At 40.9% G+C, this 27511-nt stretch overlaps 1 protein-coding gene and 1 long non-coding RNA gene across 5 annotated transcripts in view; one reads left to right on the plus strand and one right to left on the minus strand.

The window, feature by feature from the left end:
- LOC134354981 (AP-1 complex subunit mu-1-like) overlaps positions 1–22809 on the plus strand; it is a 50619-nt gene extending 27810 nt beyond the window's left edge. For all 3 annotated transcript variants that reach the window (XM_063064570.1, XM_063064572.1, XM_063064573.1), the window contains 7 exons: positions 578–704; positions 2474–2616; positions 8712–8783; positions 13455–13613; positions 17044–17169; positions 18504–18579; positions 19350–22809. In XM_063064570.1, the coding sequence (XP_062920640.1) occupies positions 578–704; positions 2474–2616; positions 8712–8783; positions 13455–13613; positions 17044–17169; positions 18504–18579; positions 19350–19375 (729 nt within the window). In that variant the 3' untranslated portion in view covers positions 19376–22809. The remainder of the gene's footprint in view (positions 1–577; positions 705–2473; positions 2617–8711; positions 8784–13454; positions 13614–17043; positions 17170–18503; positions 18580–19349) is intronic.
- Positions 1–26956, minus strand: part of LOC134354982 (uncharacterized) — a 51657-nt gene extending 24701 nt beyond the window's left edge. For both annotated transcript variants that reach the window (XR_010019943.1, XR_010019944.1), the window contains exon 1: positions 24595–26956. This is a non-coding gene — a long non-coding RNA (uncharacterized LOC134354982). The remainder of the gene's footprint in view (positions 1–24594) is intronic.
- Positions 26957–27511: the final 555 nt, after the last annotated feature.

Consider the following 27511-nt stretch of genomic DNA (forward strand, 5'->3'; position numbering starts at 1 on the left):
GTGAACTTTTCTCTGACTTTCCCCTGAACTTTGCTTCAATCACTTTAAATTGATGCTCTCTTGTATGCGCCATTTCCACCCTAGGGAGAAGACTCCGGATATCCACTTGATCTATAACTCCTATACACCACCATCAAGTAATCTCTCATCATACTTCACTCTAAAGAGAAAAGCCCTAGCTTATCCTCATAAGGCAGGCTCTCCAGTTCAGGTAGCATCCCAGTAAATCTCCTCTGTACCATCTCTAAAGCTTCCACATTCGTCCTATAATGATGGGGGCCAGGTCATGTGTATAATCTTGAGTATAGATTTGTGCATTTGTGTGTATGTCCATGTGTTTTTATACTGTATGGATATGTGTCATTAAGTGTACAGCTTTTGTACGTGAGTGTGTGAGAGAGAGAGTGAGAGTGTGTGCATACGGTTAGATGTGTATAACCCTGTGGGCATGTGTTTGCAGTGTGTCCTATTGTACATATATACACACACGTATGTACGTGTATGTGAATTGCCACAGAATGCTATTGATTTTCTGCGCGCTGGGTGTTGCCTGCTTCATTGTATCCTGTTTCTCCAGGTGAGTGCAAATGGCAATGTCCTGAAAAGTGAAATTGTTGGAAATGTAAAACTGAAGGTTATACTCTCAGGAATGCCAGAACTCCGGCTTGGACTCAATGATAAGGTCCTGTTCGAGATCTCTGGAAGTAAGTAGAAATGGGCATACTGACAAATGAAATAAGAGCAGGACTAGGTCACATGTTCAGCAAGTATCTTAACTACACCTGTTTAAAAAAATATAAGAAAGGCCCTGCTTCCATTGCCCTTTCAAGAAGAGCTCCAAAGACTCATGAACATCTGGGAGAATGAATTTTGGCTCACTCCTGTCCTTGGTGTATGTCCACTTATTTCTGAAAAATGATACTTAGTTCTTGATTCTCCCAAAGTAGGAAACATTACCTCAACAATCACTCTACAAAAGGTTTCTTATATGTTTCAATTGTCTGTTCACTCTTAAACACACCCCCATTCTAGTTATTAATCTAGAAACCTCTGAACTTAAATAAGACATCAGAACTGTACACACTGCTTCAGATGAAGTCTCAGCAATGCCTTATATATCTGAAACACAGCCTCCCTATTTTTTACTTGGTTCCTTTGGTAATAAATAATAAAATTCTCTTAGCTTTCCTAATTACCCACTGCATCAGCTTACCTTGAATGAATCATGCACCCAGATGGCTCAGCATTGCGCCATCATTTAGATAAAATGCTTCTTCTGCCAAAATTGACAATTTCATGTTTTAAAAAAAATTGCATTCCATTTACCAGAACTTTGGCTCAAAGTCCTTCCACAGAATGACACATATTCCGACATCAACAGTCATCAAAGAAAACCTGCACAAGGAAATACATTCTAAGAGCAAAAGAAAAAGTCTAGATGCTAGAAATAGAAATAAAAGCAGAAAACTATGGAAACAATCCACAAGGGAGGTTTTGTAACTTTTTGCCAGGTCTGATGAAATACCATGAATTCGAAGTATCAGCTCTATTCCTTTGTTTCTCTCTCCGTGGGTACTGCCTCACCTGCTGAGTATTTCATTAAGTTCATCACAGATGTCAGAAAAAAAGCTTAGATGTGTAAACATGAATAGCAACAGGAAATCTGATTCACAATTAACACAATTTTACTTGGAAATAATGTAAATGTAATTTACTTCTGGTGAGGTGATCATAGAATGGAAATGACAATGCAATTTTGAAGCATTTATAGGAATGTGACTTCTTAAAACTTCTCTCTCTAAGCTAAGAGCAGCAAATGTTAAGTATAAGACAGATTGGTTTTTGACTTGAAATGAAACCAACGGTCATGCGAAACAAGAAGCAAAGTAGAGTTAAGAGCAAATCAGATTGTCCATGATCTTATTGAATTAGAGAGCAGGCTCTGGTTCCCTGCTCTTTGATATGTTTTTGCATTGGAAAGTTTGCCGGCCTATTACTGAAATACTATGAGTCAGGCAGAGCCAACAATACAACTCAGCACTGAAAGGAGATTAAAGACCACACATGTTCTAGGAAAAAAATAATTGCAGCTTGTAGGTTCCCAGACACTGACCTTGTGTAATACCATCCTCATTTTCAATGACTGGGACCTTGTCAACCCTTTAGAAAATATCACTCCCGAATCAACACGCCCAACATGCTGGAGGAACCCAGCAGTTCGGGCAGCATCCGTGGAAACAATCAGTCAACGTTTCGGGCTGAGACCCTCGTCCTGAAACGTTGACTGTTCGTTTCTACGGATGCTGCCCGACCCGCTGAGTTCCTCCAGCGTGTTGTGCGTGTTGCTTTGACCCCAGCATCTGCAGAGTATTTTGTGTTTACGAATCACTCCTGAATCACCTCATTTTGCAAAGTCTTTTTTGCTCAGCTTCTTCTCTAACTGTTGGCACATTTTATTTTTTGCTTATGTTAGGGGACAAGTCTAAATCTGTGGAACTGGAGGATGTAAAGTTTCATCAGTGTGTGCGTCTATCCCGCTTTGAAAATGATCGAACTATATCCTTCATCCCTCCAGATGGAGAATTTGAACTCATGTCCTACCGGTTATATACACAGGTACGTAACAGAGTAGCTGTACAGTAAATGTACACTCAGGTATTAGTATACTGGCAAATGTTACACTAGTCATGAAGTATACTGTACTAAGTCATTGATTCTCTGCACTGAACAAGAGAACATGGTTAATATCAAGTATTCATAAGGCAAAGGCCCTTTGCTGAACTGTGGATTATTTTCCATACCTCTGGAGCCACCTCTTAGCAGGAATAGAAGCTGATGATGAAATTCACCATTTCTCCCAAACCAACATTGTTACCTTTGACCATCTGAGAGAAAAACATTGTTACAATGTTCAGGGCAGTAGGAAAGCAGCATCCGTCATCAAAGGTCCCCACCACCCAGGTCATGCTCTCTTCTCACTGCTGTCATCAGCTAGAAGGTACACAAACCTCAGGACTCGCACTACCAGGTTCAGGAGCAGTTACTACCCTTTAGCGATCAGGTCCTTGAACAAAAGGCCTGCCCAATGATCCCACTTTAAGGACTCTTTATTTTGTTATCTCACATTCTCGTTACTTATTACTATTTATTTATATCTGCATGTGCACAGTTTGTTGTCTTCTGAACGTTACTTGATTTTCATTGTGTCCTGTATCTTGTTATAGTTACTTTTCTATAGATTTGTGGAGCAAGCCCACAGGAAAAATAATATCAGGGTTATATGTGGTGACATTTATGTATGTACCTCGATAATAAAATTTACTTTGAACTTTTAACTTTTCTGAGGCATTAATGGGAATCATAGCTTAATATGGCATGAAAATAGGCCTTTTGGCCCAACTCATGCATGCTGACCATCGGGCCCACAAAACAAGGCCTATTTGAGGTTTTAAGAGTTTTAAGTTCATCAAAACATTGAAACATGCAGAGGAATGCGTAGTTTTGTGTCAAATCAACTCAGAGAGGATTGTGCTGGGTAGTCTGCAGATATTGCCACGCCACCATATGCCCACAAATAAGAGAAAATCTGCAGATGCTGGAAATCCAAGTAACAAACACAAAATGCTGGAGGAACTCAGCAGGCCAGGCAGCATTTCTGGAAAAGAGTACAGTCGACATTTCGGGCCAAGACTCATCCTGCTGCAGGATGTATGCCCACAACTCACGAAGCCTAACCATTCATCTTTGGAATGTGGAAAGAAACCCACTCAATCGCAGGGAGAACGTCTAAACTCCTTAAAGATAACAGCAGGAATTGGACTCTGATCAGTGATCACTGTGCCTGTAAAGCGATGTGCTTACTGCTACACCACCGTGCTGCCCCTAATTGCCTGCATGCATCTAAACCTCTCTTGTCCATGTCTTATCAAAATGTCTTTTGAAAGTTGTTACTGTACCTGCTTCAATCCCTTCCCTTGGCAGCTTGCTTCACATGAGCACTGCCCTTTGCATGAAGATATTGCTCCTTTTAAATCTTTCGCCTCTCTCCTCAAACATATGCCCTCTGGTTTTATGTTCCCCTTCCCTGAAAAAAAATCACGTGCATTCACCCTATCTATGCCCCTTGTGATTTTATGCATCTCTATAAGATCATCTCTCAGTCTCCAATACTCCAAGAAATAACATACTAGTCTGCCCAACATCGCCCGATGACTCAGGATCTCAGGTCTTGTCAGCATCCTCATAAATCTCCACTGCATTCTCTCCATTTTAATGATCTTTCCTATAAGAAGGCAACACAAGCTGCGTACAATTCTCCAAGTGTGATCTCACCAACATCTTGTAGAATTGTGATAGAACAGCCCAACTCCTGTACCCAGTGCTTTGACTGACAAAGAACAATGCAACAAATGCCTTCTTCACTATGTCTTTCCTGCAACAATCATCTCGGGCGTGGCAAGTCCCATCAAACCTAGTGGCAGGATAAAGCGGCCAATGCCAGTGACCCGTGCCTGCCCAACATCCCCAACTTCCCCAACTTCAAGCCTCTAATGTGTGGGCCACATTATCTCTGTGCTAGACATCAGACTCAGAGAAAGATATTGTGTTACTGAGTTTCTTCAAGGCACAGGATTTCTCATATGGCACTTCAAGGATATTCCTAAAGACTTTTTGAAAATCTCTAACTTATAGGAATCCCTGGACCATAACCAGATAAAATAGAAAAAGAGGAAGCTTGTATGGCACATAGCTCCGGGTTTGTTCTCCAATTGGTTTTTTTTTCCCTTTTTTAAAAGTTATCAGGGGTTTTCTCTGTTTTAGTTAGTAGGGGTTCTTTTTTTTCTTTCTTTCCTTTTTTCCATAAAAAAAAGCTTTAATACTTTGTTTTTTGATTATTATTGATATACTGTTCAGCCTGGTCGATAGTTTAATTCTTACTCTATATATGGATATGTTATCTTGATTATTTTGATGTATTTTTCTCTGTTGTTGATTTTCAATAATAATTAATAAAAAGATTTAAAAAGAAAAGAAAATAGAAAAAGAGCATCTGAGATAACACCAAGAATCCATTTAAAGTTTGTTCCACTAGACCATGTAAAGTTCAGCATTCAAAGCTCAAAGTAAATTTATTATCAAATTTCTTGTGGACATCCGTAGTAAATACAAAGAAACACCACAAATCAAGAGAAAAAATGCACAAAACAAGACGGACAAACAACCAATGTGCAAATGACAAGAAACTGTGCAATAACAAAAAGAAAAATAAAGCAAATAAAGTGATAATAAAAAATAAATAAATAAATAAATAATCAATAAATATTGAGAGCATGAGATGAAGAATCCCTGAAAGTGAATCCATAGGTTGTGAGAACAAATTCAGTGTTGGGATGAGTGACGTTGAGTGAGGTTATCCCCTCAGGTCAAGAGCTTGATGGTTGAGAGGTAAAAACTGTTCCTGAACCTAGTGGCATGGTTCTTGAGACTCCAGTACCTTCTTCCTGATTGCAGCGGCAAGAGGAGAGCATGGCCTGGATGGATGGTGGGGGTCCTCGATGATGGATGCTGCTTTCCTGCAGCAGCACTCCTTGTAGGTGTGCTCAATGGTGGGGAGGGCTTTACCCATGGATTGGGCTGTATCCAATATTTTTGGTAGGCTTTTCCATTCAAGGGCATTGTTTTTCCCATACCCTATAACAACACCAGACTGAACACAGAACCCTTCCCTGTTAAGCATCTTCTGCCCAGCTAGATAAGGTTATGGGAAGCAGTCATCCTTAATGGACTGTGAAGGAGAGAGAGGGAGTAACATTCAGGTTCATTACATGTTCAGAATTAGTACCACAATTGTATACCATGTATTGTATCCATAGGTATCCTCTAACTTCCCACTAGTTTTTGTTCGATTATATGTCCTCTGTTTGGGTTTTATGTTGGCTCTTGTTAGCCAAAGGTGACACGACTGTGGCTAACAAGAGAATTCAAAGCCAACGTAAAAGCTAAAGAGAAGGTATATTATAGAGCAAAAATTTGTGGGAAGTTAGAGGACTGGGAACAGAAGGCAACTAAAAAAGTCATTAAAAAGGTAAAGATGGAATACGAAAGTAAGCTAACCAATAATATTAAAGGGGATATCAAAAGTTTCTACAGATACATAAAGTGTAAAAGAGAGGCGTGAGTAGATATCAGACCGCTGGAAAACGATGCTGAAGGGGTAGTAATGGGGGACAACGAAATGGTAGATGAACTGAATAAGTATTTTCCATCAGTCTTCATGGTGGAAGTTCCAGGTGTCAGGGGTCATGAAGTGTGTGAAGTTACCATAACTACAGAGAAGGTTCTTGGGAAACTGAAAGGCCTGAAGGTAGGTAAGTCACCTGGACCAGATGGTGTACACCCCAAGTTCTGAAAGAGGTGGCTGAAGAGATCGTGGAGGCATTAGTAATGATCCTCCAAGAATCACTAGATTCTGGAATGGTTCCGGAAGACTGGAAAATTGCAAATGTCACTCCACTCTTCAAGAAGGAAGAGAGGCAGAAGAAAGGAAATTATAGGCCAGTTATTCTGACCTCAGTGATTCGGAAGATGTTGGAGTCAATTATTAAGGATGAGACCTCAGGGCATTCGGAGGCACAATGATAAAATAAGCTGACAGGCCATTTTCCTCAAGGGAAAATCTTGCCTGACAAATCTGTTGGAATTCTTTCAAGAAGTAACAAGCAAGGTAGACAAAGGAGAATCAGTTGATGTTATGTACTTGGATCTTCAGAAGGCCTTTAACAAGGTACCACACATGAGACTGCTTAACAAGCGACCTCAGAAGTAACATTCAGATTCATTACCTGGTCTTACGATATTACAGGAAAGATTCTAGCATGGATAAAGCAGTGGCTGATTGGCAGGAGGCAAAGCATGGGAATAAAGGGAGCCTTTTCTGGCTGGCTGCCAGTGACTAGTGGTGTTCCACAGGGGTTTGTGTTGGGACTGATTCGTTTTCCATTGTATGTCAATGATTTGGCTGACAGAGTTGATGAATTTGTTACAAAGCTTGCAGATGATATGAAGATAGGTGGAAGGGCAGGTAGTTTTGAGAAAGTAGAGAGGCTACAGAAGGACTTAGACAGATTAGGAGAATGGACAAAGAAATGGCAGATGGAATACAGTGTCAGAAGGTCATGCATTTTGGTAGAAGAAATGAAAGGGTTGCCTATTTTTTAAAATGGAGAGAATATACAAAAAGCTGAGGTGGAAAAGTACTTTGGAGTGCTTGTGCAGGGCTCCCTAAAGGTTAATTTGCAGGTTGAGTCTGTGGTGAGGAAGGCAAATGCAATGTTAACATTCATTTCAAGAGGACTAGAATGTAAAAGCAAGGATGCAATGTTGAGACGTTATAAAGCATTGGAGAGGCCTCACTTGGAGTATTGTGAGCCGTTTTGGGCCTTTTATCTAAGACAGGATGTACTGAAACTGGAGAGGGTTCAAAGGAGGTTCACAAAAATGATTCCAGATTGAGTGGCTTGTCTCATGAAGAACGTTTGATGGCCCTGGGCCTGTATTTGCAGGAATTCAGAAGAAGGGTGACCTCATTGAAACCTATCAAATGGTGAAAGGCCTTGATAGGGTAGATGTGGAGAGGATGCTCTCTATGGTGGGAGAGTCTAATACTAGAGGACACTGCCTCAGAATAGAGGGGCGTTCTTTTAGAACAGAGATGAGGAGGAATTTCTTTAGCCAGGGAGTGGTGAATCTGGCAGCTTTGGAGGCCAAGGCTTGATATATATTTAAGGCAGAGGTTGATAGATTCTTGACTGGCTTGAATGGATACAGGGAGAATGCAGAAGATTGGAGCTGAGAGGAAAATTGGATCAGCCGTGACGGAATGTTGGAGCAGACTCCCTGGACCAAATGGGCTAATTCTGTTCCTATATCTTATGGTCTTATGGTCTTGTAATATTACTCATAATCGTGTCCTCCAGTACATAAGGTGCTTCCATGTAGCACTCATAAATATAAACCCGGTTATAGGACACACACGTGTATCTGTACCAGGAAAACAATTTAATTAATATGCTTTGGGTAAAGAACATATTTTGTGTGTGGCTTTTTTAAGAAATTCAGCTTGATTTGGCAATGTAAAACTAAGCTTGATGTAAAAGCAATTTTTGCGTAATATCGACGAGATTGGGATGTTATGTATTTATTGAGATACAGTGTGAAATAGGCCCTTCCGAAAATCCCTGGACTGAATCCTTGCCTAATCACAGGACAATTTACAATGACCAACTAACCTATGACTGAATTATCAGCCAGTACGTCTTTGGGCTGTGGGAGGAAACCCACACAGTCACAGGGAGAGCGTAAAAATGTGCATTTTCATTTACACTAGTTATATGTTCTTCTCTCATTACTTGCTGAAGAATGAATATTTCACCTGCATGTTACCTTACATCATGCTTGACAGTGAGCAAAGAATTTTGTCAGAAGTACATGTGGTAAGATAGTTCGTACAGATACCTATGCTTTGCTTTGGAGGTAGTTCTGGCTAACTACTGAGATATCTGCACTTACAGATTGGAAGCATATTGGGTAATCCCAGTATACACGTGTGGTTTTGTTTGAAACATTTATTCATTGAACATTATTAGTGAATGTTAGTTATTATTATAAAAAAGTGACATGCACACAGTTTGTCACAATAATTTGTTTTGCAGGTAAAGCCCTTGATTTGGATTGAGTCAGCAATTGAGAAATATTCACACAGCAGGGTGGAGATTATGATAAAGGTAAGATTGACGGTAAAAACCCTGTTATGGAGGTTTACTACGTTTCCTCAAGGATTCTGGCTCCTATTGTCTGTTCTGAAGTTCACAGAGTCGCATTGTCTAATGAGGGTGTGGGTCCATAAATCTTGTATGAAACACAGTTCGCAGCTTTCTGGCTCCACTCCTACCCCTTCTCCTCAACTGCTCATTACCTCCATCTGAGGCCCCTCCTCCTTCCCTTTCTCTCATGGTCAACTCTCCTCTTCTATCAGATTCCTTCTTCTTCAGCCCTTTACCACTTCCCATCTTCTCACTTTGTTCCTCTCCCCAAACCACCCACCTTTCCCCCTCACCTGGTTTCAACTATCACTTGCCTGTTTGTACTACTTCCTACCTATACCCCCACCTTCATATTCCTGTTTCTTCCCCCTTCCTTTCCAGTCCTGATGAAGGGTGTCAGCCTGAAACCCCAACTGTTTATTCCCCTCCATAGATGCTACCTGACTTGCTGAGCTCCTGCAGCATTTTGTGTGTGTCTCTATTCCCAATTTTCACCCCTTCCACTTCTCCATTCCACTCCTGGGCTACAGCCTGTTGATCCTTGATCTAAATGGCCAAGCTCATCTGGTGGCTGTACAGTCCCCAGCTAAGACAGCCCAGCAAGATTTAAGAGCACAAGATGGACCAGGAGGTTATTCTTCTCCTCAGGCCTACTCTGCCATTCAGTTACGTCCCAATCACTTTCGTTACAGATATATCAGTTCATAAGATGCTGATTTAGTGAGCTTAGTGCTCCAGCCCTCCCCAAACACACTATTTATTCTAACAAACAGCACTGATCATGGAGTCCAATCCTAATCGCTCCCTGTATGAAGCCACAAGGGGGGAGAAGATGAAACATGAAGATAAGCTATCCAATAATATCAAAAATAATATCAAAAGTTTTTCTCAGATCAATAAAGAGTAAATGAGAGGTGAGAGTAGAGATTGGATTGCTGGAAAATGATGCCAGACAAGGAAATGGCAGGTCAACTGAATAAGTATTTTGCATCAGTCTTCATTGTGGAAGACGCTAGTAGTATGCTGGAAGTTCAAGGAGCAGAAATGACTGCAGTTGCTATTACTAGGGAGATGGTACTTGGGAAACTGAAAAGTCTAAATAAGTCACTCGAACCTGATGGACTACACTCCAGTGTTCTAAATGAGGTAGCTTGAAGAGATTGTGTAGGCATTAGTAACGATCTTTCAATAATCAATAGATTCTAGCATATTTCCTGAGGACCGGAAAGTTGCAAATGTCACTTCACTCTTCAAGAAGGGAGGGAGGCAGAGGAGAGGAAATTATAGGCCACTTAGCCTGACTTCAGTGGTTGGGAAGATGTTGGAGTCGATTATTACGGACGTGGTTTCGGGGTGCTCTGAGGCGCATAGCAAAATAGGCCAAAGTCAGCATGGTTATCTCAAGGGAAAATCTTGCCAGACAGATCGGTTGGAATTCTTTGAAGAACTAACAAGCAGCATTGACAAAGGAGATTTGGTGGATGTTGTGCAAGGTGCCGCACGTGAGTCTGCTAAATGAGGTAAAAGCCCAGGGTATTACAGGAAAGATACTAGAATGGATAGAGCGTTGGCTGATTGGCAGGAGGCAAAAAGTGGGAATAAGTGATCTTTTTCAGATTGACTGCCAGTCACTAGTGGTTTTCCAAAGGGGTCTGTACTGGAACCAGTTCTTTTTATGTTACACATTAACAATTTGGGTGATGAAATTGATGACTTTGTGGCAGGTAGCACTGAGGAAGCAGAGAGGTTGCAGAAGGACTTAGATTAGTAGAATGGGCAAAGAGATGGCAGATGGAATATAGTGTCGGAAGTGTATGGTCATGCACTTTGACGGAAGGAATAAAAGCATAGACTATTTTCTAAATGGGCAGAAAATTCAAAAGTACAAGGTGGAAAGGGATTTGGTAGTCCTCGTGCAGGATTCCCAGAAGGTTAATTTGTGGGTTGAACAGGTGGCAAGGAAGGTAAATATGATGTTTGCATTCACTTCAAGAGGACTTGAAAATAAAAGCAAGGATGTAATGCTGAGTCTTTATAAGGCACTGGTGAGGCACTTGGAGTATTGTGAGCAGTTTTGGGCCTCTTATTTAAGAAAAGATGTGCTGATATTGGAGCGGGTTCAGAGGAGGTTCACGAGATTGATTCCGGAATTAAAGGGTTATCATATGAGCAGCCATTGAAGGTTCTGGGCCTGCACTCACTGGAATTTAGAACAATGAGGGGTATCTCAATGAAACCTATCAAAGGTTGAAAGGCCTAAACAGAGTGGATGTGAAGAGGATGTTTCCTTTGGTGAGGGAATCTAGGACTAGAGGGCACAGCCTCAAAATAGAGCGAAATCTATTTAGAACAGAGATGAGGAGGAATTTCTTTAGTCAGAGGGTGATGAATCTGCAGAATTCATTAACACAAGCAGTTGTGGAGGCCAGGTCATTGGGGGCAGTTAAGGCAGAGGTTGATAGATTCTTAATTAGTCAGGGCATGAGGGCTATGGGAGAAAGCAGGAGAATGGGGTTGGGAGAAAAATGGATCAGCCGTGATGAAATGGTGCAGCAGACTCGAGGGACTGAATGGCCTAATTCTGCTCCTTTGTCTTATGGTCTTATCGCGTGCTTTCATACCATTGTGAAGAACAGTCATACCATAGGCAAATATTTAAGGCATCCCTGCCAAGGAACCTCAAAAAAAATTGGCATTAACTATTTCCTTTATGCTAAACAGCAAAATGTTCAGAGGCTTTGCTATAAATAGTCAATACTGTCGTGTTAAGACAAGGTGTGGAGCCAGAACAAGTATGGTTGAGCAAAGGGCAAAAAAATAACTGAGTAAGCGATGGAATGTAGCACATCTTAAAGTCAAGGTGTATCTGACAGCATCTTGTTTATCCACTCTATTTACAACAGTGGTGATTAGGGGAAGAAACAACACACTGTGATGAAATATGTGGAATTTGAAACATATTTATTTAGTGGTGAGTGTTCACCAAAAGAAAACTTCTGAGCACCTGCTGAGCCTGTTGCCATTTGGGAAAAGCACAGATGCTAGGAAAGGAGCTGAGAAATGCACGATCAGAGACAAACAACAACAGCAGAAGAGCTGAAGAGACGGGGGAACAAAAGGGCTGCACGTCTCCAGAATGACGACGAGAGGCATGAGGGTGGCAGATAAACCAGAAATGATGCCATCAAAAGTGTCCTTCGTTAAAAAAGGAGCAGCTATGTTTGCTTTGCTACGTGTTGTTCTTCAATAAACTGAGGTTTTGTACTTCAGTTTCCAAAGCAAAGCCATACCAATAGCATTCAGGAAAATTTAATGTTCATCCTGGTCACATCAGATTGCACTACCCTTCTCTCATAGGGTGCCCCAACGGGTCACCCCATTGTCTAGTTACGAATATTACTGAGATCATTCCATTGAGCAGGTATAGCTTTGATCTCTCAAACTGATACATTAATTTACAATGCCTGTTCCTAATCTACTATATGGTATATTTAGTATAAATCTTTTGACTTAAATTACTGTTAATTTTGTGTGTGTGTGTTGTTACAAAAATCACCCCTTGTAATAATTATCAGTGAGGCACGGAGAATCTGTATTTACTGATAAGCAACTTTTATTGTTTCAACTAAAAAGCACGTGGGTTTGCAAATTATCTACCTGTGTGCACCCTACTAGATATCCCTGACCCTCCATGAACAGTCAATGCAGAGAAAAGGTATTACCCGGGAAAGGAATCTATGCTGGCCAGGCTTTCCTCGTGGTCCCAATCTCCTCGCGTCTTTGGGGTCCTCCTTTCCGCGATGGTTGGTCTCTGGTTGCTGGAGATTCATCATCTCTACGTATTGAGAGCTCCTGAGTCTTACACTGTTCCTCATCATTTGAACTGTTGGATCTCCATCCCGTTGGCTCAAGGTCACCTGACCTACCTGGGTCACCTTCTTGCTAGTCATTGTACAGGGCTAAAACCCACATTGTTTCATGGTTCTGCCCACCCCAGCCTTGTGTATTTGTGTCGACGCTGACTGATCCAAACCAGTTAAATGAGACAACCCAACCCAGATCGAGTCTAACGACATTACTGATTGCTTCTTTGATAGGTCTGGCATTTCACATAATCAGTAGCTACTCTTCTTGTTTCAATGATCTCAGATTTAGTCGGTCAGTACCTGAAGTTTCTTGTGTCCGCATTCAGTTGCTCTGATTAGATTGTCCCAGAGTCAAGAATTAGTTTAGAGTCCACACCCTTCACATAACAAATAGCTACTTGTTTGAGAATAGTCTTAGGTTTAGCAGGGCATCACCTGAAGTTTCCTGTGTCCACATTCAGTTGCTCTGATTAGATTATCCAAGAGCAAGAAACAGTTCACAGTCTACAAAATGGGGGGAAACAAAGACAAATGGTTTGTCTGCTTCCCCTGTTCTTGATTAGACTGTAGTTTCTTATGGCCGTGTGTGTGTGTGTGTGTGTCTGTGGTGTGTGTGTTGGGGGTGGGGTGGTTTGGAATTCGGCGTGCTTTTGCCTGTAAGGATTGTTATCGGGTTTTTTTTGGAATGTGTTTATGTCACATATCTATTATATCTTCTTGTTACCTTAATTTCATAACTGAAATTGTTGTACTTCCTCAAATTCAGGCAAAAAGTCAATTTAAGCACCGTTCTACTGCAAACAATGTCGAGATATTTGTGCCAGTTCCTAGCGATGCTGACTCACCAAAATTCAAGACCAGTACCGGCAATGCAAAGTGGCTGCCAGAAAAGAATGTTGTTGTCTGGTCGATCAAGTCTTTCCCTGTGAGTAATATGTGGATGGTTGAAGATAGTGCTGTCATAGTGGTTCAGCAAACCAGAACGGGTAAGGTGTCTTTATCCTGCCCTTCCGCTGTTTAAACACTGGGAAAGGTGAAGCTGCAGGAGCTTCTCAAAGGGAGGTCTACGCAACAGATTTGGTGAAAACCTTTGAACAGTTTTCTGGGATTACAACTTGACAAATTTTCCATCCAAATTACTCTAGTCCAAGTAGAATGGAGAAATTATTAAGATTGATATATTATTTGAATTATTTGGATTATTTACTCTGGGTAGGAAAGCAGTTATTTTATTTAAGAAAATACATTTATTTCCATGTTGAATTTCATGTCCATCATGAGAAGTCGTAGAGCAATTTATACCCAATGAAGTATACCTGAAGGGTAGTCAATATAGTAGTTTAAGCAATGTGGCAGCCTGTTTGCATCCAGAATATACAACAGTGAAATAACAACTATATTATATAAAATATTGAATAAGGGATAAATATTGAAAAGGATTCCTGTCCTCCATCAACCGGGAAATGCCCTCTTCTCGGGAAGGAGGTACAGGAGTCTGAAGACACGCACCCACCATTTTAAGAACAGCTTCTTCCCCCCTCCCCCTCATCAGATTTCTGAACGGACAAGAAATCAACCCATGAACTCTATCTCACTATTTTTTTTTACTCTTTTTGCTCTACTTATTTAATATACAGTATTCACCCTCCCACTTGGAAATATTTGTGTTATATTGCTTTACAACATTGAATCACAGTGGATTTAATTTGGCTTTTTTTTGACACAGATCAACAGAAAAAGACTCTTTCACGTCAAAGTGAAAAGAGATCTCTACAAAGTAATCTAAATGAATTAAAATAAAACTCAAAATAACTGATTGTATAAGTATTCACCCTCTTCAAGTCTGTATTTAGTAGGTGCACCTTTGGAGGCAATATACAGACTTGAGTCTGTGTGGAGAGGTCTCTATCTGAACACTACAATTTTGCCCCATTCTTCTTCAGAAAACTGCTCAAGCTCTATCAGATTACATGGGGAATGTAAGTGAACAGCCATTTTCAAGTCGAGCCACAAAATCTCAATTGCATCGAGATCTGAACTCTGACTTGACCATTCCAGGACATTAACTTTATGGTTTTTTAAGCCATTCCTGTGTAGCTTTGGCTTTAAGCTTGGGGTCCTTGTCTCGCTGGGGAAAAAAACATTCTCCCAAATCGCAGTTTTCTTACAGACTGCATCAGGATTTCCTCCAGGATTTCCCTGTATTTTGCTGCAATCATTTTATCCTCTACTTTCACAAGTCTTCTAGGGGCCTGCTGCAGTGAAGCAGCCACCACCATGCTTCATGGTAGGGATGGTGTGATTTTGATGATGTACGGTGTTTAGCTTACACCAAACGTAGCCAAGATTTCATGTGAGTTTCTTTCAACACTGGCTTTCTCTTTGCCACTCTCCCATAAAGCTGCAACTGGTGAAGCATCTGGGCAACAGTTGTTGTATGCACGGTCTCTCCCATCTCAGCTCTGAAGATTGTAACTCCTCCAGAGTTGTCATAGGTCTCTTGGTGACCTCCCTCACTAGTCCCCTTCTTGCACGGTCACTCAGTTTTTGAGGATGGCCTGCTCTAGGCAGATTTACAGCTGTGCCATATTCTTTCCACTTCTTCATGATTGTCTTAACTGTACTCCAAGGGATACTCAGTGACTTGGAAATTTTCTTGTATCCATCTCCTGGCTTGTCCTTTTTGATAACCTTTTCACAGAGTTGCTTGGAGTGTTGTTCTGTCTCCATGGTGTAGTTTTTGCCAGGAGACTGACTCAACAGCAGCTGGACCTTCCAAATACAGGTGTATTTTTACTACAATCAATTGAAACACCTTGTCTGCACAGGTTTTCAAAAATAGATATTCATTTAGCTAACCGTGTGACTTCTAAAACCAATTGGTTGCACCAGTGATGATTTGGTGTGTCATATTAAATGGGGGCGAATACTTTTATCAATTATTTTGTGTTTTATACTTGTAATTAATTTAGATGATTTTGTAGAGATCTGTTTTCACTTTGGCACGAGAAAATGTTTTTCTGTTGATCAGTGTCAAAAAAAAGCCAAATTAAATCCACTGCGATTCAATGTTGTAAAATAATAAAACATGAAAACTTCTGTGGGGGGGTGGTGAATACGTTTTATAGGCACTGTATATATAGAATAATTATTGTATTTTATAGTTTTTTGTGTATTTCACTGTACTGCTGCCGCAAAACAACAAATTTCACAACATATGCCCGTGATATTAAACCTGATTCTGAATCTGGGCAACTGTTATATCTTAGCCAAAGAAAGAGGCTGAGCTTTTTTATTTTGACAGTTTTATTAATCGCATTGATGCATCAGCACAGATCGAGCAACCACAACTCTTAAGAGAAAACAACAATGGCTTCTGCCAGAGTTCCAGCTGTAACAAGATAATCACCAGTTGATTAATGGCCCCTGAAAGACTTGGGAAAAGTAGCAGTTATGTATTATAGAGAACTCTCCTTTCTCTCTTCACACTGGTGCCGTATTTTATATCTCCATCTGAAAGGGTAATTTAATGTCTCGTTTGAGAACCAGCACCTCCAACAATTTCCGTGGCATGGTGACATAGTGGTCAGTGCAATGCTTTACAGTACCATTGATCTGGGTTCACTTCCTGATGCTGTCTGTAAGGAGTTTGTGCATTCTCCCTGTGACCGTTTGGGTTTCCTCTGGGTGCTCTGGGTTTCCTCCCACAGTCCAAATACATACTGTTTGCTAGGCTAATTGGTCAATATAAATTGTCCCATGATTAGGCCAGGGTTAATTCAGGGTTTGTTGGGCAGGTGCAGCTTGAAGGTCCTGAAGGACCAATCCTGCGCAATCTCAATAACTATTGTGTTGTAAACTTCAGAAACTCTTGTGTCTCCATTTCAGGAATGCTTTCAAGTTTAAGTGTATTGTCATTCAACCGTATACAATTATACCAGCAAATAAACAATGTTCTTTTGGACCAAGTTATACAACACAGTACATATAACTCATACACAACATATAGAGTAATATTACCATAAATTAATCACAAATAGTGTGATATTTCCCAAAGATTGATATTTAACATAAGGTGCATTTATGACACAAGTTAAAAAGTAAACAGTATATCACTATACTGGTCAGGACAGTCTGTATGGTGCTCTTGTAAAAATTAGTCAGAATGGTGTGGTGGGGGGTGGGGGGAGAGAGATGTGGTGCTCACCTGCTTCAGTCTCCTCAATAGTACCAACACTTAAGTGGAATATGAAATCTGTACCAAACTTGCCAGCAGTGCTACATTCTGCTTTTGTGAACACTTGGGCTTATTCCAGCATTTGTAATATTGCCCAATTTTTTTTTTGTCTTTTCAGGGTGGTAAGGAGTACTTGATGCGGGCACACTTTGGTCTCCCAAGCGTTGAGGGAGAAGAGCAGGAGGGAAAGCCGCCCATTACCATCAATTTTGAAATTCCATATTTTACTGTCTCTGGAATTCAGGTCAGCATTTCAGTTAAGGGAGGAAGCTGGAGTTTCCAATTTTACATTCTTTTTGTTTGTTTCCAGAAACTTACAATTTTGTTCATTTGCATTAAAATATAGCACTTGGCTTTGAAGAAGTTCCTACAGACTGCTGACCAATCCTGTTAGATTGTAGTTACCTATTTTAACTCTACTTCCACTTCCCATTCTGACATGTCTGCCCATGGCCTCCTCTGCTGCCTTGACGAAGCCAAACTCAAGTTGGAGGAGCATCACCTCATATTTCTTTTGGGTAGCCTCCAAACTGAAGGCATGAACATTGGCTTCTCGAACTTCTGGTAATTTCTTCCCCCCTCCCTCTTTCTTCCTTTATCCATTCCTCAATCTGGCTCCCCTCTCACCCATTCTCCTCTCCTCACCGGCTCATCACCTCCCTCTGGTTCCCCTCCTCCATCCCTTTCTTCCATAGTTCACTGTTCTCTCCTATTCGGTTTCTTCTTCTTCTGCCCTTTACCTCTTCCAAGCATTCCCTCCCATCTTCTTACTTCAGCTCCCCCCATCACCTGATCTCACCTATCACCTGCCAACTTGTACTCCTTCCCTTCCCCCACCTCCTTATACTGGCTTCTGCTGCCTTCTTTTCCAGTCTTTTTCAGGCCTCAGCCTGAAACATTGAGCATTTTGTGTGCGTTGCTCAAGATTTCCGGCATCTACAGAATCTCTTACCTAATTTTGCCTATCACCAAAAAATTCATGAAACACCATACAAATTGAAGCAAAAATAAAAATTTTAAAAATTATGTCTAATTATAGTTGCAATTTCCTGTCATGACTCTCCCTCCCTTTCTCCAACTCTTCTTCTCTCCCTGCTTATTCTCTCACTCTCCTCCTTCACTCTTCCTCCTTTCTCTGTGTCCCACCTTCCCCAAACTTCCTTCAACACACATCAAAGTTGCTGGTGAACGCAGCAGGCCAGGCAGCATCTTTTTTTTTGGAGAATAATATGTTGGACCTGGAGGCTGGTGGGGTGGTAGGTGAGGACCAGGGGAACCCTATTCCTAGTGGGGTGACGGGAAGATGGAGTGTGAGCAGATGTACGTGAAATGGGGGAGATGCGTTTGAGAGCAGAGTTGATGGTGGAGGAAGGGAAGCCCCTTTCTTTAAAAAAAGGACATCTCCCTCGTCCTGGAATGAAACTCCTTCCCTCTGTTTTGCTGTCCTCTCCCTCTTCCCCCACCTTTCTATACTCTAGCCCCAGCAGAGAAAAGTTAAAATGACAGTTGTAATATGAAATATCACTGGAAAATGTTTGGGAAAATTCACTACATGCATGCTTTTTTATCGCCCACTAGGTCCGCTATTTGAAGATCATCGAGAAGAGCGGTTATCAAGCTCTCCCTTGGGTCCGATACATTACCCAGAGTGGAGGTAAGCAATTTGGTAAAACAGAGAAGTCCAAAGTTTGCCTTCTGTACTATGAAATTTTATGATTCTCAGAGTTAATAGTTACTATTTATTAGCTCTCAGATTTAGCTCACATCCTTTTTAATGGTTCAATGATAACTCCGGATTATTTTTTGCAAAATCTGTCAAATCTATCATCAAATTCCTAAGTGCCGGAGAAATGGCACTCCCTGAAATATTTTCTCCAATCTTGAGTACACAATGATGCAATCTTTTTTCAATGGGCATAAACCATTTGGATAATTTCCAAATTGATAGGAATGGATTATTCTGTGGAAATAATTCTTTGAATTTATCTAATTCCTTTGTGAAAAACATATAAGAGTCTAGCTTTGTACAAGTGCATGGTTGTAATCACCCTAAAAAGCCCAGCAAATATATGAACCTTGCACCATTAATAACTTGGGCTGCTGTTTACTTAGCAACTCTCCGAGTAAGCAGAGTGCATTAGATTACAGAGAAATCATATCCACTCTATCCTGAAGCAAATTCATACTCACATGTTGTAAGAAGAAAAATTAGTTGATGAAAGGGAAGAGTGAATGGTGAAAGTTTTATTTACTCACCAGTAGGAGATCTGAAAGGTCGATGTTGATATAAATTTAGGTCAATATACAGATATAGGTATTTGGAAGAGAAATGGTTTAACAGGGGAGGGTTTGTGTTGAACCATATATCTGTGACTTATAGTTGCCCTGTTCCTGTTACTTAATGTGTCTTCTGTTATGTTCTAGATTATCAATTGCGCACCAACCAATAGGAACACTGCTCTCCAATGGAATTCCCAAGTTTGAAGGACACAATTTAGTAAAGAAGTGGAAAATGATGGTCCTAAATCCAAGTCCACAAGGCTTCGGGACACTATTACATGGCAAAGCGTTGAAAGAGAGCTTGTACCAATCAAATAGGAAAAAGCAGCTACTACTGACATAGCATTTCTTTGTAGCAAATGAATGAGTGTTAGGTTATCATTTCATTATTTATCCTTCCTGGTTTTGCTGCTACCTGGATATGGTCAATTGAAGGCTATGTCCAGGCTAATTGCTGTTCTCTGCTGGGATTTCTGTCTTACTTCAAACATTCTGACATGCTGCAAACATTTTCATCAGGCTGATACAGAGGGGAATCTGGTGGTATTGACCTAAGAAAGGTCCAGGAGGGCAGTGGATGAGATATGGATTATGTTTCCTTTTACTCAATCACATCACATAGTGGTTACTTTCCTGAACTAAAACCAGGGGTTAGAATATTCTTGAAATCTTACAATGGCAGCTGGGGGATTTAAGTTAAAGTCATTTAAAGAATCTGGAATTAAAAATAGATTTACAAAGACTTAAACAAAGAAGGCATCTGGTTAACTAATATCCTTCAGGGAAGAAAATCTGCCACCCTCGTTCACCTGTGACTCCTGACACAATAATATGGTTGACTCTTTAACTGCAGCCTCAGTTCAGGGGCAACTAGGGAAGGACAGTAAATGCTGGTATTACCAGCAACACCTGTAACTGATGAATTAATAAATAAACAAAAGATAAGTCTAACCCTTGCTCCTCTTTCCATCCATTCTCCCAAAGAAAGTCCAAATTGCAGGTTTCTCACCCCAGGCTCTTCACATTGACATTAACACTTTGAATTGTGCACATTGACACCATTACAGTGTGTCTACTTCCCTGAATTCTCTCCATGTCTTCACCTTGACTAATTGTCTGAGGCAAAATAATTGGGACGTAGTTACAAATACAAAGTGGAAAAGAAGTTGAAAGCAGTAGAAGGAAAGAGTTTTTCCTCCACTGCCTGGTGATCTACAACTGCCTGATCTGGTGCTCCTCCATTTCACAAATCATTTACCATTTTAGTTCCAGCTAGAAATCATGATGTCCTATATGCCACCTTCCATCAATTTAGCCCTCTTTCAATTACCTATCAAGGTAGTACAGATGTTATTTGTTACTGAGTTTTCTACTTGGGAAAGGATTGGGAGCCCAATACTGCGCTGCTTACTGTTGGGTTTATATTGCCCATTCTGACAGAATCTGCAGGATGTCAGCCTGCCTGTGGCAGTTTGCAGGAGTAGGTTGATTGTTTGCTTTCCTCCTCAAGGTGAAGAATGTCAGAAGCCAGACATTCAGAAACCTTAGACTTCAGTGAAGCTGTCACAGCTGTCAGTGACAGGTCCATTACCCTGTCCCGTGATGTCGCTGTCAGGAAAACCAGATCAATATGTGGCCTAATCAGCAGTCCTTCAAGGGAGTATCCAGGCCAGTAACTAGAAACGGTCTGCTTTTTATAATTCCCATACTTGAATGTGGAACCAGGATGTGCACACTGCCTCTCCCAACCTATGGGAATGATGGAGCAGACTCAATGGACTGAATGGCCTACTACTGCTCCTCTATCTTATGGTTTTACCCCACATTAAAAATCTAGGGCATTTGTCCAGTGTTTATCTCTATGTCCTCCTTCACTTCTGCACCCTTTTCTTCTTACTCCCGATCATGTACCTGGATGAAAACCAGAAGATAATCAACAAAGCTATGGACTAATTCTCTGAAAGTGTCTTTTTAGGCGAGCAAGAGCATGATTGGTTAAATGGTGTCCAGTTGTGTAACAAATGTTTATGTTTTAATTTACAACGTTTGTGTTTAGAGATACAATGCAAGTCAGACCCTTACGGTGCAACGAGCCCCATCGATTTAACACATGACAATTTACAATGACCAGTTAACCTACGAACCAGTACGTTTGGACTATTGGAGGAAACCAGACCACCCGGAGGAAGTCCAATAGTCACAGGGGAAGAACTTAGAGACAGTGCTGGAATTGAACTCCAAACTCCAGAATGCCCCAAGCTGTAGTGGCGTAGCACTAACCACGACACTATTATGGCACCATTTTTATGCAAGAGTAAGGTAGTTCAAATACTTTCAGATTACTTTAGCAATGAGCTGACACAGTGATTGTGAGTTCAATGCCCTCTGTATTGTAAATCCCTGAACATATAATTCCACAAAGCATAGTAGCAGAATTAGGCTATTCAGCCCATCAAGTCTGCTCTGTCATTCCAATGGTTGATTTATTATTTCTCTAAACCCCATTCTTCTGCCTTCTCTCCATAACTTCTGACTAATCAATGACCTATCAACCTTTGCTTTAAATATACCCAATGATTTGGCCTCCACAGCCCACTGAGGCAATGCATTCCACCAATTCACCACCCTTTGGCTAAAGAAATTCCTTCTCATCTCTGTTCTATACTTATCTTTGGTAAATGGGAGTTATCATAGCTAGGTTTGATGGTTGTAAAAATATCATTGGCAAAGATCTGGAACCTGAAGCCTGAATAACAATGGTTGGAGTCTCTATTGTAATAATGCCTGGGTGCTTTGTTACCAAGGATCCTTCCACACTTTGCAATCAGTGAACTGCATGGGATGTGGTTGACTACATTGCCTCAGTCCTTTAAATGGCATGTTAACCTGATGTTGGCCCTTCCTCCACATTGTTTGACATTGTGTCCAAGCTCCCTGACAGGTATTCCAAAACACTGAACTGCTCTCAGTGCAAAGCTGCCATCTTTTTATAGCCTGGAACTTGGGTGAAACCGGCTGTCACTGAGGCAAGGCTGGGTATGGCCATACTCTCCTGAATATTAGTAAAATGTTAGACATGTTAAAAGTGGAGTTGATGCTTCTCTGGGCAAATGGTATGAGGGACCAAGGTATGTCGGTATTAGGGGTCAGCCATTTAGAACAATCATGAAGAGAAAAAGAAATAATAACTCGGTATGGTCTAGATGGGATGAAGGGCCTGTTTGTGTGCTGTAGTGGTCTGTGGCTCTTTAATACCCCCAACATAGGGTTTTGACCCAAAATGTCAACTGTCCTTTTGCTTCCACAGATGCTGTAGTCCTGATGTGTTTCTCCAGCAATTTTTGTTTTTTTTTGCTGCTGATTCCAGCATCTGCAGTCTCTTGTGCTCCCAATGATATGAAGGATTTCTATCACACAGAGGTTCTGTCACTGAATATAATCAAGCTGGAGATGAATATACTTTTCGAGTTTAAAAGAATCAATCAAAATTAGGTGAATGCAGAAAAGGTAGTGCTGAGGTAAAAAAAAAAATCAGCCATGATCTTAGAAGAGTGAGTTAAATTGAGAGGTGACTTGATAGAAGTGGACAAGATGATAAAAGGCATACACTGAGTGGACAGCCAGACTTTTTCCAAGGGTGAAAATGGCTAATATGAGACAGACTAATTTTAAGGTGATTCAAAAAGAGTATCGGGGAAGTACCAGATATACTGTAAGTTTTTTATTCTGAAAGTGGTGGGTTTGTGAAACGTGCTGCCAGGGGTGGTGATGGAGGAAGAAACATTAGGGACAGTTAGGAGATACTTAGACAGGCTCATAGATGATAAGAAAATGGAGGGATATGTAGGAGGGAAGTGTTAGATTGATCTTAGAGGAGGTTAAAAGATCGGTGCAACATATTGGGCTGAAGGGCCTGTACAGTGTTGTAATGCTCTATGTTCTTTAAGTAGAGCTGAAAGGGTTAATGGTGCAATTCCATGTGTTTTTTTTTGTTGTCTGAAGGTATGAGGCCCCACTCTTTCAATTCCAGGGATGCACTCATAGCTAATAATCAACTGAAGCCAGAATGGACAGCCCAAATATTACTGAGTAACTTCGGTGAGCATCCATTGTGCGAGTACAGAAAATTTAAGAATGTTCCAAGTTTTTCAATGCTGAGTTGTTGGCTCAGATACTGGAATGGGGAAGCTTCTAAAAAAAAAGTAGGTCCACCTAGACAAGAGCATCTGAGTTCAGTGGGCAGGAATGCTCACTGGAACTTGTTGTCTAGCCACTGGTTAATAAAGCTGAGTGTTTGCTGAGAAAAATCTGTCCCTTCATATTCAGAACATCCCAGCAGGACTGCAAACTTGTGTAACATTAACTAATCAATAATTCATGCATGGAAGGATTGAGAAGATTGAACTTCCTCAGGAATAGAGTAATACAAAATGTCACGGGGGGCAGCGCGGTCAGAAACAAATAGATAGACTCTTTCAGAATTAATAGCTATAAAATTGCAGGTATGGAGAAATCTCCATTTGACTAGGTGGGGTGGATCAAGGTTGGAAGTTCTGCTTTGAGCCTTCTAGAAGCATGTTCATCATTATGTGCAATAATCTACCACACTCCTCCAGAACAGTTTCCCAAAAATGCACTGACAATAACAGTACACTTAACTTTTGATAGATAACGAATAGATAAGGGTGTTACTCCTGCTGAGAAATATACTCAGTGTCTGGCAGAAAGCTGAAGCCATTGCCCACAGGTATCTGATGTGGCTCGGTTATTTCACTTGTCACTGTGTTCCTCACCCGTGACCAGATCAGACACTCCAATGCTGTTGCTGGACTGACATTAAGCCAAGCTGCCCCTTCATTTAGGCTTACTATCCCATGGTGTTGGTCTGAGCCACAGGAGCTGGATCCCTGGTGTCAAGGCCACCGCTTATTTCTGAATACAGGATTAACTTTATTCACCATACACATTTACGTGTATTAGAAATTTGCTCTGTAAAGTTAGAGGTTAACGTACAGATATGGAATAAAATGTGCATAAATACCAGCATGTATTTACAATATAAACAGCATTGTAAAACGTGGTTTAAAGTGTTTGCAGTGTAGTGCAGTAACCAATATAATAGAGGAGGGTGTGGGACTAACTGGAATGGTTGATTAGATCAGCTGTCTGGGGTAAAAAAATCTTTAAGATGGTGGGTTTTAATAGCTGTACAGCACTTTCCAGAAGGAAGCTTTCAGAAAAGGATAGGGTCCGCAATGATTTTCCTTGCCCACTTCTTTGTCCTAGACACAATATATTGGAATCAACATTATAAAAGAGGTTATCAGTCCGTTAGTGCACTGCTGTTGGTAGAAACATCTCGTTCACATTAGCAGCTGTGTTTTCCTACCTTGCAGCTGCGATCACACTTCACCAGTACCTCGTGGTTTGTGAAGGTCCTTGGGGTGATGGAAGCTGAGAAAGCTGCTATGCATGCGCTGGAGAGCTGCATCAGTTCCAAAGCAGAATAGCTACGGCTTGGAAGTATTCCGACAGCTTTGAATGGAATCATTTTAGTGTGCAAGAGGGAGGAGGGGTTACTGCTATGTGTTCTCTTAAGAACTAAAATAAACAGGTCCCCTGGAGAGTGAAGCTGCTGACATGCCTGGGCAGAGCTCAGTTATTGTTGCACATGAGCGTCAGGCAGAGGGCAAGTTGCACCACAGTAACCTGAACCTGTCAGCTTCTCATGACCTTGACCCACCTGAAACAATATTGTGTTGAGTTACATAGAATGTGCTTGCCCGAAACCAGGCCATTCGGTCCAAATTCACGCTGGTGTTGCTGCTCCATGCAAACTTCCTCCCAACCCCCTTCATCTTTATGTTCCCTCATATTTTCATGTGCCTTTCTCTCTTCAGAGCTAATCCAATTTCTCTCTGAATGAATTACTTCAGTAGTGAGTCCCTCATTCTAACCTATGTCTGATTGAAACGTATAAGATCCTAAAGGGATTGGACAGGCTAGATGCAGGAAGATTGTTCCCGATGTTGGGGAAGTCCAGAACGAGGGGTCACAGTTTGAGGATAGAGGGGAAGCCTTTTAGGACTGAGATTAGGAAAAACTTCTTCACACAGAGAGTGGTGAATCTGTGGAATTCTCTGCCACAGCAAACTGTTGAGGCCACTTCATTGGCTATGTTTAAGAGGGAGTTAGATATGGCCCTTGTGGCTACAGGGGTCAGGGGGTTTGGAGGGAAGGCTGGGGCGGGGTTCTGAGTTGGATGACCAGCCATGATCATAATAAATGGCGGTGCAGGCTCGAAGGGCCGAATGGCCTACTCCTGCACCTATTTTCTATGTTTCTATGTTTCTATGTCTGAATAAAACCTCTCCCCTCTGGATTTATTAGGGACTAAGTCACTGTTGTGGTTCCCCTCAAGTGGCCTTAACCATTTATGTCTGTCCCTTCAAACTATTTACTAGTCTAAAAGACACCTGTTAATTCTTCTTCTGTCTGGGTAAAGAAGGCCTGGGCTGGGAACTTACATGTCAACAGATCCTGAGCCTTTTCAGCCATAGGCTGCAGGGTCCAAGATGACAACTACACAACCACAGCATTGTGTGGAGAGGGATTCAGATAGGTTATTTTTATAAATTACTAGAGATACTGACAGAAATCCAGAGTTTCCAGACATTGTCAATGTTTTGTTTACAGTGGAAGAGCATGAAATTTGTGTGTGTAAAAATCAATAGTTCTTAAAGTATTCTTATAATTATTTAAGATTCTATAAATGAAGCAAATAAAATAATTCTATAAAATGCTCTGTAAGGTTTCCACACAATAGAACTTGGTTTTCTTTACACTTACCAAACCTATTGAAAATTGAAAGGTCTTGACAGAATGGAAATGGAGAGGATGCTTCCAGTAACAGGGGAGTCTAGGACCAGAGGCCACAACCTCAGAACAGAAGGGCATCCATTTAGAACAGAGAGTAATTTAGGGGAGAAACTTATTTAGGGGAGAAGTTCTTTAGCCAGAGGGTGGTGAATCTGTGGAATTCATTGCCACAGATGGCTGAGGAGGCCAACACATTGAGCATATTTAAAGTGGAGGATGATAGGTTTTTGATCAGTCAGGGTGTCAAAGGTTATGAGAAGGAGGCAGAAAAATGGGGTTGAGGTGAATAATGAACCAGCCATGACAGAGTGGCAGAGCAGACTCGATGGGGCGAATGGCATAATTCTGCTCCTATTTCTTATAGTCTTATGACTTATTCTGTGGCAACATAAATGACAAACTCAAACTAAAATGAGTGGCACAATTTTAAGGTGATTGGAAGAAGGTATGGCGGGGATGTCAGAGGTAAGTTTTTTTACACAGAGTGTAGGTATGTGGAATGTACTGATGGGGTAGTGGTAGAGGCAGATACATTAGGGACATTTAAAAGACTCTTAGATAAGACGTGGATGAGTGAAAAATGGAGAGGAAGGTCAGGTTGATCTTAGAGTAGGTTAAAAGATAAGCAGAACATTGTGGGTTGAAGACTCTGTACTGTGTTGTACTGCTCTTTGTTCTATATTCAATCTCTATCCTTGTCACACATAACAAAAAGATGATTTAAATGGCTAATACATTCTGTAAGTCTGAAGTTGTAAGAATGTGGCATTTGTGTGGTTGTCTTTTGTGTACACCTGGAGTATTTTTGGTACCACAGCAACTAAAGATTAAATTTCCATTACCTGTTGTAAAGGTTGAGAAGGAAGGTCATTAGCAAGAACATCACTAATTTTCACATTCTGTGAACAATTTTATTCATCAGTTTTATAAAAACAAAAATGAAAATGGGAAAAAATTTCTGTCTATAGTGAAGATTAATCCAATTGAATAACGTAGTCTGTTCTTTTTCCAATTGGGATAGGAGGTGATGGTTACTGTTGTATGAGACAACAACAACAACCTAGGGTTGGGATATTAATGGTGGAGGAGGGGCTGTCCTTGAGATGACCCAACTAGAGTTGGCAAACCAAAACATAAATCAGGATTTTTCAGCATATGGTTATCTTTGTGAAAAGATCTTTTCTGAAACCGTATGATATTTGCACTTGGATACCTCTGTAGTTTGGTTCATATATGTCATCATATCAACACAGATTCATTTTCCCGTGGGCATAAATCAATAGATCTATAGAATAATAGCAATAACAGGATCAATGAAAGACTGCCCAACTAGGCCATTCAACCAGAGTGCAGAAGACAGCATACTATGCAAGTACAAAAATAAATAAATTGTATGAATAAATTAGCATCTCCTGAAGTGCATAACC

Source organism: Mobula hypostoma, chromosome 12, assembly GCF_963921235.1.
Source record: "Mobula hypostoma chromosome 12, sMobHyp1.1, whole genome shotgun sequence".
NCBI lineage: Eukaryota > Metazoa > Chordata > Chondrichthyes > Myliobatiformes > Myliobatidae > Mobula > Mobula hypostoma.